Source organism: Ceratotherium simum, chromosome 22 (assembly GCF_057802395.1).
Source record: "Ceratotherium simum simum isolate JZ-2026a chromosome 22, ASM5780239v1, whole genome shotgun sequence".
NCBI classification, from domain to species: Eukaryota; Metazoa; Chordata; class Mammalia; order Perissodactyla; family Rhinocerotidae; genus Ceratotherium; species Ceratotherium simum.
The window spans coordinates 5046676-5060735 of record NC_141921.1 but is presented as its reverse complement, the minus strand read 5'-3'; the positions used below and the strand labels follow the sequence as shown (position 1 = coordinate 5060735).

The window sequence follows — 14060 nt, the reverse complement described above, 5'->3', positions numbered from 1 at the left end:
TATCACCCAGATCCCGCAGGACGTTCTGGAAGTCCCAGGCCACTGCCGATTTCTACAGCAAGAGTATCCCTAATGTGTGGCCGAGGCTGAGGGAGACTCGGGAGAGGGAAGGCTCTGCTTCAGACCCCGCCACCCCCACGGGTTCCTCGGCCGGGCGTCCCTGCAGAGGTCAGCTCAAGACACCACATGGCAGGAAGGGGTCACTCTGCTGCCTTAAAAGCAGCTGGCGAAAGTACAAGCTTTTGGGGATTTGAAGAAAGAAAAAAACAAGAAACGTGGAGCTGCGACTGGTGTGGGCTTGCTTCCTTTTAGGATTATGGGGCCAACAGAAGACAAAGACCTCCCTGAAACCTTTCAACACCACAGACGCTGCAGCACCACTGAGAAGAAAGCAGCGGGCTGGGTGTGCTGTAAACACAACTCCAGACAGAGCGGAGGAGCACGGGGTGCACAGACACCTCTCCCCACAAAAGGGGGGCACGCGTGTGTGAGCGGGGGCACCACTCACCCCAGGAAACCGGAAACCCGAGGAGGGGCCCAGAGAACCCAAACATCGACAAGCAGGGGTGGGAGAGACAAGCGGGCTGCCAGGTGGGGCAGAAAAGAAGGGAGGAACACCCGAGAACAAACCCCCTGCTCTGTGTGCGACTCCCCTCCCCTCAATCAGACCCCTAGCTTCTGAGATGGTCAGATTCCAGAGAATTCCCAAGGAGAGCAGAACACAGCAAACTCTACCACGGCTACTGTAGGACACAGAGCCACACTCATACCTCAGAAAGTGGGAGCCAATCCTGAGAAGGTTCTAGAACAGGAATGGCCTCAGACCCCTGCCCGATGGTCCTGTGGGACCCTGTACCTGTGGGGTATGCGGCTGGGTCACAAGGAGTGACCCATGTGTTGGCTCTGTAAAGAGGTAGACAGGGCACTTGAAATAATTTCTTCTAGAGGTTTCTAAACTGTCTTTTTGGCAATGGAGTCCCTCTGGTCAAAAGAAATCTTAGACAGGAGCCTGGTATCTGAAACTGGCCAAAGCTCTGGGTGAAGCGGGTACTGGGGCCCTGGCCAGCCTGGCCTCCTCTCACCAGGGATGGCATCGCTGAGAACCATGGAGAGACACATCCCCACTGCGCAGACAGGAAAACCGAGGCCTCTGGGGCTCACAGAGGTCACAGGGATCCGTCCAAGGCAGGCAGAGTTGCAGGCAGAGCTAGGACCGCCACTCATGTGTCCCGCCTTTGGGTCCTGCCTGTGACCCCTTGAGCTAGCTCCAGTCCATCCACCTAGAGTGGGAGGCTTTGTGATTCCTGGAGGACCCACAACACTGCTTGGGCACCAGCCCCCCACATTCTGAATCCCTCACACCACATGCTAGCACACCCCTCTCCTGGAAGGGTCTGCCAACCAGAAGGAGCCCAGAGGCCCCTCTTCTCCTGCTCCCTGGGGGTCCCTCACCTCTGCCTGCCACCTGCCAGGGAATGGCTGCTCCTGGTTGTGGTTGGGCCAGCCCAGCCGTGGGCAGAGAGGGCAGCTGGGGACCTGGTCACGCCCTGTCTCCTCACCCCCGTGAGCTGAGAGATGTGGAAAGACTGACAGACTGTGGAAAGAGGAGAGAAGGGGGGTGCACACAGATGGCCACGGAGATGGACAGACAGACAGACAGGCGGTTACCTGTGGGCCAGGACCCATGGGCCCCATGCCTCGGGGAGGGTTCATTCTCTGCATTGATCCTCCCATGCTGGGGTGCCCTGCATGAGAGAACAGGGGAGCTGTGAGGTGGCAGGAGGCAGAGGCAGACAGAGGGGAAGGAGGAGCCCTTCCTGACTCCCCCACCCCGGCAGCCCCGCCCTGCCAGTTACCTTGTTGTCGTGTGGGATCCATGGAATTGGGCAGCAGTGGCTGTGTCCCAGGAACTCCTCCTGGAGGCTGAAAGAGATGTGAGACATGAGCTGAGAGGCTGCTCCCCGGAGCTGGGGGACAGAGGGAGACGCAGTTGCCTGCCCCAGCTCCCCACCTGAGCATTTGGGGCCACCTCGACACCATTCCTGCAGCCTGCTGGCTGGGGGAAGCTCCCCTGGGAGCGGAGGTGGGCTCGAGCTGCCATTAGGGAAAACCGCAGCACGGGTGGGTCAGGCTTCATCCGGGCGAGAGGAACCACTGCCCTGCTGTCTCTGTGGGTCTGTGTACCATCCCGCTCTGGCTGTGCGCCAGCCACACCCCCTCAGAGGGAGCACGCTCCCTTGCTCTCACCACCTGAGCCCCAGCCGCTGTGGTGTAACCCTCTCTTTCCTTTGCCTCATGGAAACGTAACTCATTTTATCCCCACCTCCAAATTGTGGGAACAGAGAGACCCACCAGCTAAAATCCTCACTACGGGGGGAGGACTCTGGCCTTTGAGATTTAGATGGGGAGACTGAGGCCTGGAGGCCAACAGCCCCAGTCACCCACTGGCAGAGCCGGGATGAGCACTCAGGGCTCCCGACTCTGTCTTCCTCCACCACGTTGACACGCCACCTCCCGGCCCCCAGGGGGAAGAGGAGGCCTCTAGGAGAGGGGTGGGCAGGATGCTGAAGGAGAACCTGCCCCCAAAGCCTGAGGCAAGTGGCAGAAGCTGGTGTGAGTACTATTAAGGAGGTGAGCACAGGGTGCCACGGGTTTCCTGAGTGAATGCCTGGCACACCCGCTGTGAAAACCTATTAAAAGTGATTTACTTAGGACTGAAGTTATTTCAGCTGCAATTTGAAAAAAGAGAAGCAGAGCTGAGGGGAAAAGTCTGCTTCTAGAACCCCATGCCTTAGGACTAAGCATTGCCGTTGGCTTTGAGAGATAAGCCTCTGTGAAAGCAGCAGGTGCCAGTGCTTCTCAAAGGCTGGGCACTTGTGACAGGGACCCCCATCCCAGCCGCCGAGGGTCCCCCAGCCCTGACCGCTGTGGTGGGGATGGCTGAGGGGGCAGCTGGTTTGCTTTTGGCCCAACGGTGAACTCCAAACTGGTTCTGGAATGAGGTGGTGGGAAGCGAAGGGACAAGTCCTCTCCGTGCAGCTTCACAACAGGTGTGTGATGTGCCCCGGGGAAGGCAAAGCTGACGGGAGGGCCACACCAGCCGGGGGCGGACCTGACGTTCACCACGTGGAGTCCGGCACCGGAGTTTCCCTCTGCCCGGGGTGCTGAGTCTGTTCTCCAGCCCCTGGGTCTTAGCCGTTCTGACCTCTCGCTTTCTCCCAGCCCTGCTTCCTCTTCCTGAGTTTCCAGCTCGGAATCACTTGGCTGGTTTGTGTCTTCCCACTTGGGGGTTTGAGCCTGGTTATAGGACTCTGAGAGGACACGGGAAGGCCTGCCTCTGAGGGTCTGGTTTGGGGGCTCCCAAGATGCTGAGGTGGATGGGGGACCCTCAAGGTCATGGAATGCCCCCATCCAATGCTGATGGAGCAGCCGTGGGGGTCGAGCAATTGCTCCTCTCCAGGTAGCCCAGTGTTGACCACCGGTTCTCACAGGAAGCTCCTCCTTGGGTTCCCCTAACCCTGCTGTGTGTCAGGACTCAGGAGCAGAGCTGGGCTGCCCAGAGGCTCAGAGAGGACCCAGGAGTCACTTCCCTCCTTCCCTCACTGGGGTGACCCTGAGATGAGACAGGGCAGTCTGGGCCTCCTCTATCAGGGAAGGCAGGCACGCAATGATCAGAGAAAAGGGGTCTCGCACTGAGAAGGCTGAAGCCCTCAAACATAAGAAAGAAGAAAAATTAACAGCTCGTATATGGGCCTGCTGGGGAGAGAGATGCTCTGGGGCTGTCCCAGGGGCTCCTGAAGTGGGCCAGTGCCTCGCCTACAGCACTGTGGGGCAGGCGCAGGAAGTCTGCCCAGGGAACAGACAAATCCCAGCAGCGTCTGCATGGTCACTCAGCTGCCTGCCCGAGTCAGCCGCCAGGGGCTCTGCTGGGACGTGACGGGAGGGCTGCCTGACGACCTGGATTCCAGCCCTCCTCTCCTAAACCCAGCTGAACCCCACTGTTCACCACCCACATATCCACCCTCGCTTAAAACACAGCAATGCCCTCTACACGGGCCGACCTCTAGCCAGGGAGGCAGGTGGGAGGCTAGCCTTGCAAGACTTTGAGGCCAGGCCAACGACCCTCAGCCTCTTGTCTCCCTAAGCGCCCCTCTCATCGCCCTAACCCAGGAAGTCACGTGAGCCTGAGCGAGTCCCGACGTCTCTGCTGCCTCCACCTGCCATGGGGGAGGGCTGAGCTCTCTCAGGCAGCACAGAGGCTTCTGTTCCCCCAGCAGACCCAACTGAGGCAGGCTCTCCAAGAAACCCCCAGGGGCAACATCTGTGAAAGGAGCACATTCCCTCCTCCCTCTGCAGGAGGACAAAAACTTCTCGAGTTCACAGGAAACCAGAAAATCAGTGTGGATTTCTGAGGGGGGAGGCAGGGAGGCGGGGAAAATGGGTCTGTAACACACAGCGCAGATGACAGACTGATTCTCCACTGGCTCTCTTGGGGACTTGCTCATGCTTAATTGATAAACAGAAACATACGTGTTTCCTCTGGTGGCCCTTAATTGCTGGAGGAAGGACCACAATAATGATAAGGAAGCACCTGTTCTCTCCCTGGGGCGGAGGCCACTTGGGGCCAAGGAGAGCCCCTGGATGGGCAGAGGGAAGGTTGCCACTAGGGCCCATGTGTGCAGTGGCACAGGAGGCCCGCCTGGTGACCACTGAAGACAGAGGCCAGAGCAGAACTTTCACAACTTGGAAAGCTAAATGAATGGGGTGGGGTGGAGACCAACTCGAGCCTGCTCACTGGGAGACTCTGGAAGTCACTCCTCCACTCTGACCTTCTGTTTCCTCATCTGTGATGTATTCAAGGGTGCCTCCTTGCTCAAAAAAGTTGAGTCTCTAATTCTTGTCCAAATTTGTCCCCTTCATGTCAGAGAAAATAGGAAACGAAAGACTTTTGGAGAAAAAAAAATAAGTGGAAACCTGATAGGCTATTTAACTTTAAAATTAGAGTCCCCTGGCTATGAGCATCTCTCTGTAGTCCCTGCGTCGTCTCACCCAGGGGCTTTCTTGCAGAGCATTGGGAATGGAAGGAGTCACACTCAGATAATGCCAATCTAGCTGGTGACTAGACTGCAGCTCCACAGGCCACAAGGGCGAGATGTGTTGGCATCACTGTCAGATGTTTTGAAGGGCTTTCACAAGGTCACTCTAAGGATTACGTGTAAAAAATATTTTGGCATGAAAAGAAATTTCCCTGATGTTTCTTTCAAGTTTCTCTTAAGTCTCTCTATCCTCAAAAGAGGATACTCATCTTTCTCTCTCCAGCTCCCCTCCCTGGATGGGCTAAACCAGTGAGGGCGGTGTGGGGGCTGATTTCTCCAGACCACCTAGAATTGCCAACCCTAATGGGCCAGCATAAGGCACACAACCCCAGGCTGAAAAGCCCTCCCCACAAGCAGACCACTTTTCTAATTACAGGAACAAATCCTTTCTTGTTTTGAGTTGGATCTGGGAAGCAGGCAGACATTGCTTAAAAACTCACACATGTCCTGCTCCGCTGCACCCAGGCTCCTGATCTAAGCATCCCTACGGGCCATTTTCCCCCTTAATAGCAGGATTACATTTACCAGCCTTGGCAATTCTCAAAAGCTTCCAGGAAAAATGCACGTTGTCAATTAACTTCATTAAGGAGGAAGACCCTTTTCCAAGAAGGGGCTGGAATGGGGTGGGGGTGGGGTATTACCACTTTCTCTAGAATAGCTGAAACCCTGCATTCCCACCCTGGCCGCTTCTGCTGCTGCCCTCCGAGCTCCCGAACCAGCTCCCCACAGCCCACCAGGAGAGGCGGGTGAAATGCTAGGAGGGTCCCGGGACTGCACCATGGGCACACAGCGGACACAGGGCCCTCTCTGGGGACCTGCATATGAGCCACCTCCCAATCCTTTCCCCACATTTTGATTTGAGTCAAAGTCAACTGGGGTCAAGGGGTGGCCGAGCGAGGGGAGAGAGAACACAAAAAGGTACAGTACCTGGTTTCCCATTCTGATCGGAGGCCTGGGGCCGCCTGCATATCGCGGTGACATAAAAGGCTGCAATTACAGGGAATGAGTTCAATGACAGCCCGCGTTACTGCACGGTGACAAACACAAACGCACTCCACTCCTCAAAGTCCAGGTTTGTTACAACCAGTGATCTTTTAAGCTCTCTTTCTCCCGGTGGCCTCTTCCCTCTCTGGGCAAAACTTCCTCTGGGCAGAGGGAACAACAGATGCACACACCACATGTGACTCGCAATTCCGCATCTGCTCACGGAGATCTACTGGGTGATGGGGCAGCGGTTGGGACTTTGCATGGGACGCGGAAGAGAAGTTACATCAATGCAGGGCCAAGGAGGGGACCTCTGCTAGCAGTAGGGCCAATGAAAAAATCAGAAAAGGACTTACACATAAAGTTTTCAGGGTGTGCAGACAAAGCTGGACACTTGCGCACACGCACACACACAGAAACCACCGACAAGGTGTGGGGAAGGGGAGCGGGGGTTCTGGGGGAGACACAATGAGAACGGTGGGTGACAGCGCGCTCCCTAACTGAATGCGGGGGAATGGGCAGAAGCTTTCTCAGCAGCGAGTGCACAGAGACCAGGCTGGGGATGCAGCTTTGGTTACAAACGAATGGTTAACCAAACTCAAAAACCAAACCAAAAGTGAGAGAGGAAAAAACAAAAACGCAAAGGCCGCTGACAAGGTCACAGAAATATTTTTTTTCTTTTCTTTTGGTTTCATAGCCAAGCTGGGTGTGATGTCCAAGGAATGAAGACTATCTTTAGAAAAAAAAAAAAATTTTTTTTTAATTTCACTTGTAGATAAAGACTTGAAGGCAATGGCTAAAGCACGTTTTGATTTTTGTTTTTCCTCTGCGGGCGCCGTCCTCCTGGTGCCCCGTGCCCCCCGGCGGGCGGCGGCCACAGTGCGTACCTGACTGTGGGGTCCCATCATGCTGCTGGGATTGTGAGGTGGAGGCTGTGCGTGCGGCGAGGGCTGTGACCCCGGAGGACCCTGTGAGGCCAGACAGTAGAGGCAGGTTATAGATCACAGCACATGGAGAAGCGCAGGAGAAGCTTAAAGAACAAAAATTAAACCAAAACGAAGGGTGGGCTGCGGGCGTGCGGGCTCTGGTGGGCAGGGAGGCGCGAGCTGCTGCTGAGGTCGTCGGCTCAACGTGTAAAACGGCGAGCGGGAAGGAGAGAAGCTGATAAACACACTCACGGGGATTTACAGGCACGAAAAATCAAATCCAGCTCCTTCGTAAAGCACGCAGGAGCAGGGCCCGGGCACAGCCTACCGTGGGAGCGGAGTTTGCCATGTTAAATACGTTGGTTGAGCCAGGCTCAGAGAGCACAGAGGCACACAGAAGCTGGACCACTCTGCAAAGCATGGAAGTGCTGCTCATGGGGGACGGGCAGAGCCGGGTGAGAGCCTGCCCACAAGGAGCTCCCAGGCTGGGGGCACAGAGACAGGTCCTCGGCACCTAAAGACCAAGCCACTGAGGGCAAGGGCCCTGATGGATGAAGGAGAACAGACAGGAGGAGTGAGGTGGTGCCAGAGACCGAACAAATGGGGACCAAGAGGAGGACACGGTTACCAAGCGCCCACTCAGTGCAGATCATCAATTCACCTTCACTTGAAAAACGGCCCTGTGTGCTGGGGTTTCTCATTCCTATTTTTACCAACGAGGAAACTGAGTCTCAAGGGACAAGGGGACTTGGCCACGGCCACACAACTGGCAAATGGCAGAACCAGGATGAGAAGCCTGATGAGTCCAAGGCTCACCCCAACCCCTGCAGCCCAGAGCTCGAGTAGGCATGTGCAGAGGAGTGGGGATCAGGGCTGGAGGCCTTTGACCGCTGGGTGGGCGGGTGGAGGGGCTGGGCTTTCCACTCCAGTCGGTGGTGCACCACCCACGGTTCCAAGCTGACCGCTGAAGCCCTGGGCTATGCTGACCTCGACTCCCCACAGAAGAGATGGGCAGATGAATTCTCTTAAACCACAGGGTTGGTCAAACTGTGGGTTGCAACCCATTAGTGGGTGGTGAAATCAATTTAGTGGGCTGCAACCATTGTTTTTCAAAAACCTGAAACAGAATAAAAAAAATAGAATAGAAAATACTGGACCAACTTTGTGTGTTGTAAGGCAATTATTTTCCATTAACCTCTATTTCATTTGTAAATATACACATGTGTATGTGTATATGGGGTCACAACGTCAAATGTATTTCCTACTGCAAGTCACAGTCAAAAAGCATGACAAGACCATCTTGGAAGCGCCTGCCCGCCCACCTGGGGCCCTCAGAGCTGGATACTGGTGCTCCCCAGTGATTCACTCTTCTCCACCAGTGACGGTGCAGTCACCCTGGAAGCTGCTTTTGATAAAAATTCAAAACACGCATTGGGGATACACCGGTGTGGTTAAATTAGAAAAGAAAGGGAGAAAGCATTTCTGAGAGACACAGGTAGGGTCTTCTTCCTTGTCTTCTCCCCCAAAGCCAGGCTGCCCAGCCTCCTGCCTGCCTAGGAAACACGGCCCAGAGCTGGGAGGGGGCGGAGGGATGGGCACAGAGACGCAGAGAAGAGGTGTGCAGAGCAAGACAAAGGGGGCTGTCCAGGAACCCAGGGGCACCACTGCAGACAGGCCTGGAGTTTCCTGGCCAAGCGAGGGGCTGCTCACTTCTGGAAAGCTCTGCGGAGCAGATGTTCCCCTACCTGCCACGCTCCTAATTTCAACAAGTGTGTGTCTTTCTAGCGGCTGCCAGCGACGGCATGGTTTGTTACCATGAGCAATTTTCTTAATTAACAGACATTAATTAGCCATTTAGCAATTTTGCAAGCATTTGTTTAGCGGCTTTCCTAAACATGAATACCACTGTGATAATGGCACTGATTAGAGGGTCCCCTAATTAACAGTACAGGGAAGGAAAATTGAAATCACATAAATTAAAAAGGGAGGGGAAGTTAATGAAGGCGGGACATATTTGCACCTGCAAGTCTTTTGTACCATGAAACTTGGGTGCAATGTAAACAAAATAAGATAATTCAAAGCCAACCCCTAAGAAAAGAAAAAGAAAAAGACCAGAGGAGGAGGGTTCAAGGGTGAGGTCCAGTTGCCAAGAGGGGGCAAAAGGCGTTCTGTGGGTTCCTTGGCTCTTGGCAGGAAGGGAGCGCCTCCTCCCTCCCAACCATTGGTCACCCTCCCCAGGAACAGCCCGGCACTTCCTCAGGGCGAGCAGTAAGGCTCTGGCAGGTCCTGCACACCTGTGCACCCTGCCAGCCACGGGAGGCTATGGTGGCTGACTCGCTGACAGATCAGAGAAAACCTAAGTAAAGCACCCAAGAGTCTCTGACACCCACGGGGGCCTCAGTCGATGGCAGTCCTTACTGAGGGCCGATACCCAAACCCGAGATTGCAGGGCTCTGCCTGCCCTTCCAAGCTGCCTCTTGGCCCTGCATCACGGCTCCTGGGCCCCCAGAGGTTCACAGGACAGGCCGGTGTGTGAGGGTCACCTCTATGTCTCCCGCAGGAGCTCCCTGTTGGCTCTGGTGACTGGTCCCTGAACGGAGAGATGTGGCACAAGTTGCCTCAAGACAAATGCCTGATGAGTAGTTAAGGACCCAGCATGGCTGGTCAGCGAGGCCCTAGCCCAGCCCCAGCAACCTCTCTGGCCTGTGGAGAGCAGGGGGGAGCGGGCTGTTAAGTGTGGAGAGGGGTCAGCCACTCAGAAGTCTCCCTTCTGACTTGGAGCCGGGGTTCAGAATACTGAGGATACCCAGGCCAGCCGGTCACCCAGAGAGAAACTCCCACCACAATCTCAACACAGGCAAAGACACAGCTCAGCATTCACCCCCAAAGGGCACGAAGCTCCTCTCCCACCCTGGGCAAGTGCCAGCACCTCCCAGCACGGCCCCCAGCACTCCAGGGAGCTCCTCCATGGGGCCAGAAGCCTACCACTTCCCATGGTCGCCCACATCCACCCAGAGCTCCATCTTCTGCGTCTCCACTACCTCCACTCGGCCTAGAACTGTCTATACCTCTCTGGGCTCTGTCCCCGAGACTACACACCACAGCACAGGGAGGGACCCTGCACACTTGGCACATTCTCAGGAGCACAGAATGGGGCCCCGTATTGGGGGAAATGTTTGCTTCTGTAAAGAAGATGACAGATGTGTTGCCCATCCCCACGAGGAGATATGGAATCTGCTGCCCTGTGTTTAATCAGGCCACAGAAGAGTGTTCTCTTCCCAGCCTGCAGTCTCAACAAGAGACCAGCAGGTAGGTTTAGAGAAAACAGATTTTATGGTCTTTTCAACTCTTTACCCACTTGGGCAAAAGGCTACAGAGGAGGCAGACCAAAAAAGGATCTGGTTTGAGGATTTTGATCTTTGTTGGGATGTTGGCTTCTCTCTTCCCTAAACTCTGAACAGATCTGGTGGGCAGGTGGGGAGGACCGAGGCAGAGGTGAGAGGAGGAGGGAGTCGTAATACTGTTGAGTTCCCCCACGGAGGACAAGACCCCACAGGGCCTTTCTGGCTTCTACTTGCTGACAGCTTTAAAAAACCCCCAATAGGTGCATCCGGAACTGGCTTGGCCAGGACGGGCCTCTGAGCCCAGCTCCACCCAGATGTGTCTTTAAACCTCGGAGGCTTCCTGTCCCAGGTGCTGCCTAATGAACCCTCCCGGCATACCATAGAGGAGGTGGATATGGGCAGCTGGGGTGCACAGAGTATCGGGCTAGACCAGGGTTGGGGTCCTCACTAGAAGCTTCGGGAGAAGGGCACCTGCCCGACAGTCACCTGTTTGATGGGTGGTCCTGACGGATCCTGCCATCCCTTCTTCCAACATCCTTCATTCACAGGAGAGAAAAGAGAGGCCCAGGACAGAGGTGTGGCGCCCAAGCCCACAGGCAACTAGCTGGTGGCAGAGCCACATCTCCTAATCCAGCCCAAGGCTCTCTTCATGATATCACGTCCCTGTCCACTGAAGATAAAGAAATAGGGTTTGGAGAGAACTGGGTTCAAATCCTGACTCTGCCACTGACCGCGTTTCTGTTCTCATCATGAAATGGGAACAATTATAGCAATAATAACGGAGCCACACATCCCACACGCTGGAGGTGGCCTGCATCTGCATTAGCTCACGTAATCCTCGACTCCTTGCAGTAAGGGCTATCGATTACTTCATTTTATAACCAAGGAACTGAGGCTGAGGAAGGTGAAGCCACTCACCCAGGCATGCAAAGCTATGAAGTGGTGGAGGCAGGCCTCGAAGTCTGATTCTAGAGCCCCAGGGAGCCTTAGCCGGTCTCCACATGCGAGCCTCCAAATCATGTTAGAGCAGGAAGAGCAGAGGAATGAATCCCAGAGGCCGAAGGACTTGTGGGCGCATCTAGTCACCCACCACGTACACATCCTGGGCGCTGACCTCCTGTGCGCCTGGCCAGCCCCTTGCTTGGTGGGGGGACGTCATGGAGGTGCATCAGACTCATCTTCACCCTGGAAGCTCCCAGGCTACTTGGGGAGAAGGATGAGGACACAGTGACAAACAAGCTCGAGTGTCAGCTTAAACTGCCACAGGCTCCAAGAGAAGGTGACAGGTAAACTGAGGCCCAGAGCGGCTGTAGAATGGAGGCCGACGGAGCTGGGATGAGAACGGGGCCCCCTGACTGGTCAGAACTCTTCCATTGCACTGCACTGCCTCCACGGGGTGACGGCAAGAAGACCTGCGCCCTGGAGACCCCAACAGAGGAAATCCCTCTACCGAATCTGGGAAAAGGAAGGAGGCAATGTGCCCACTTCCTGTCCGGGTTCACTCTGCCCCAGACTGTCTTAGTGGACTTGCCATTTCATCTCAGATGTTCCCAAGATCTCTGACCCGAGGTACGTAACTCCCGCACTTCCTTTTTATTCTTTTTCCTGAAATTTCAGCTTGGGTAGTGTTACGTCTAGCAGCCTCTGGGAGCCACTTAGGCAGGGCCTGGGGAGGCTCCACTATGGGTGTGATCGAGGCAAAAGCTGGACCGTTCCAGTAAAATGCAGGACACTGACAGTTCAGTGAAAGAGCCTTTGCCAGGATCAATCAATGTGGCGGGAGCAGAGCGTTCCCACAGCACAGCGGATCCAAGGTCTCTGAGAAAAAGCATTTCAGCACCATCAGTAAGACACACCTATGACTCCCTGTGCCTCACCTGAAGCCATCCTGAAGAGATGGGCTTGTGGCATGATGGGGAAAGCTCCCAAGTTACACAGACCCGACAGCCCATCCCAGCTCCTCCAGGACATGCTATGAGTCCAGTTTCCTCATATGGACACGGGATATTCTACAAATATTGCAGGGGGTGGTCCAGCTGACAGCGCTAGGCACACAGAAGGTCCCCAGTCTTCCACGGTCCCCATGCCTCATGCTCCAGTCGCCACTCACTGCCCATTAGAGGGAAAGTGGGAGCTGGACTTGCTCTGCCGGGAACACCCTCCTCAGCCTGTCGAAAGCCCACACATCCTCCTTCGGGGAGCCTATCCCGTTCTACCCAGTCAGAGGTGCTCTCCAAACTCGGGGTGTCCTCTTCAGACATACTGCCTTATCCGCTGCATGGGCTCAAGGGCAGCAACACTGCCTTCCACCCCACGCGGACATCCAGGCAGGGCCCGAGCAGGGTGGCGAGGCTCGGCCAGCAGGCGGACCCCACAGCCACGGTCAGCCAGCCCCTAGGTAGGCACATCTAAAGCCTTTGAGTTCAAGGGACCAGGAAGAAAAGTTAGCACCAATAGGGTGACCAAGTTGGTCCTTTGAGCTAAAGACTCTTGGGGGTGATGAAGGATGGCTCCTTCAAATAAAAAATCAGATAAAAAAAATAAACCTGCATTGATTTTATAAAAGTAATAAAAGCTATGTGTTAAGTTTAACATTTCCAAAACTCACTGCTCCTTTCACCAAACACTACCCCACACTCCCCAAGACCCCAAGTCTAGAAATTATGGACTCACAGAGAAACAGAGCTGAGACTTAATTCCAGGCTTTCTGGGTGCACAGGCAAGCCTGGGAGAGAGCACAAACAAGGCCAAGCTGTGGCCAGCGGTGAGAGCACTGGCCTCAAAAGCCCAGAGCACCAGGGGTGGAATCCCGCCTTGTGTCCCTGGGCCGCAGGCTGCTCATCTGTAAGGGGCGAACTTGCCTCACAGGGAAGCCGGGAGGGTACTCGGTAAACTGCCCGATGCTACCTCATTGCCACCCAGGCCAAATTTGCCTTTTGTCTTCACAGAAGGTCTTTGGGGAAAGGAGACTTGAAGTTTTAGGTTGCCAGGAGACAAAACACTCCACACATTCCTGTCCCTCTCAACTCCTGGGGACACTTGGCCACGGGTCTGGCAAGGCTCAAGGAGTGGGTTTTATCGACTGGCAGTAGGAGAGGGTGACTTGCATTACTAGTGGCCTGTGTAATCCGCCTGTTGGGCGTGTCGCCTTAATTGAGGGAATATAGAATTACATTAATTATACAGACGGTAAAAGGCATGCAACAGACAATCCAATTTGCTCCTTGGACACAAATGCTGACAGAAAATGCTGTAAGCCCATTCCGGGGCGAGGGCCAAGGTATGCCTGGGTGCCACTAACACCCTAAATCCATCAACATGGTGTGCCTCCACCCATGGCCTCCCTGGAGCGGGAAGGTGACAACCTGGAGGGGTGAGAGAGGGGGAGCCTGAAATTCTCCCTCCTTTTAACATACAGCTCATTGGAGGAAGTTATTTCTTCATTTTGACCCATGGGAACAAACTCGGCAGCGGCTTGGACAGGTGCCTTCCTATCCTGCTTCTCTCTGTCCCCGCAAGAGGGTGTGCGTGCGTGTGTGTGTGTGTGGGTGTGTGTTCAGCCCGGAGCTGAGAGTACCAACTCGGGGCAGAGGTAGCCTGAGTTGTGTGCCCATCCAGCGTGGGCCTGGCACATGGACGGTAGGTCCTCAGGGGGCTGAGGTGGGCCACACCCAACAGTGGAGCAACTGTCCAGGCTTCGGCACGGCCCC

At 55.2% G+C, this 14060-nt stretch overlaps 1 protein-coding gene across 2 annotated transcripts in view; it reads right to left on the bottom strand.

The window, feature by feature from the left end:
* Positions 1–14060, bottom strand: part of SSBP3 (single stranded DNA binding protein 3) — a 162750-nt gene that overhangs the window by 19273 nt on the left and 129417 nt on the right. Inside the window, exons 6-9 of one of the 2 annotated variants that reach the window (XM_004438591.3) lie at positions 6968–7048; positions 6024–6083; positions 1857–1923; positions 1669–1745 (exon numbers count right to left, since the gene is read on the bottom strand). In XM_004438591.3, the coding sequence (XP_004438648.1) occupies positions 1669–1745; positions 1857–1923; positions 6024–6083; positions 6968–7048 (285 nt within the window). The remainder of the gene's footprint in view (positions 1–1668; positions 1746–1856; positions 1924–6023; positions 6084–6967; positions 7049–14060) is intronic. The other variant, XM_004438594.3, reaches the window with a different exon arrangement.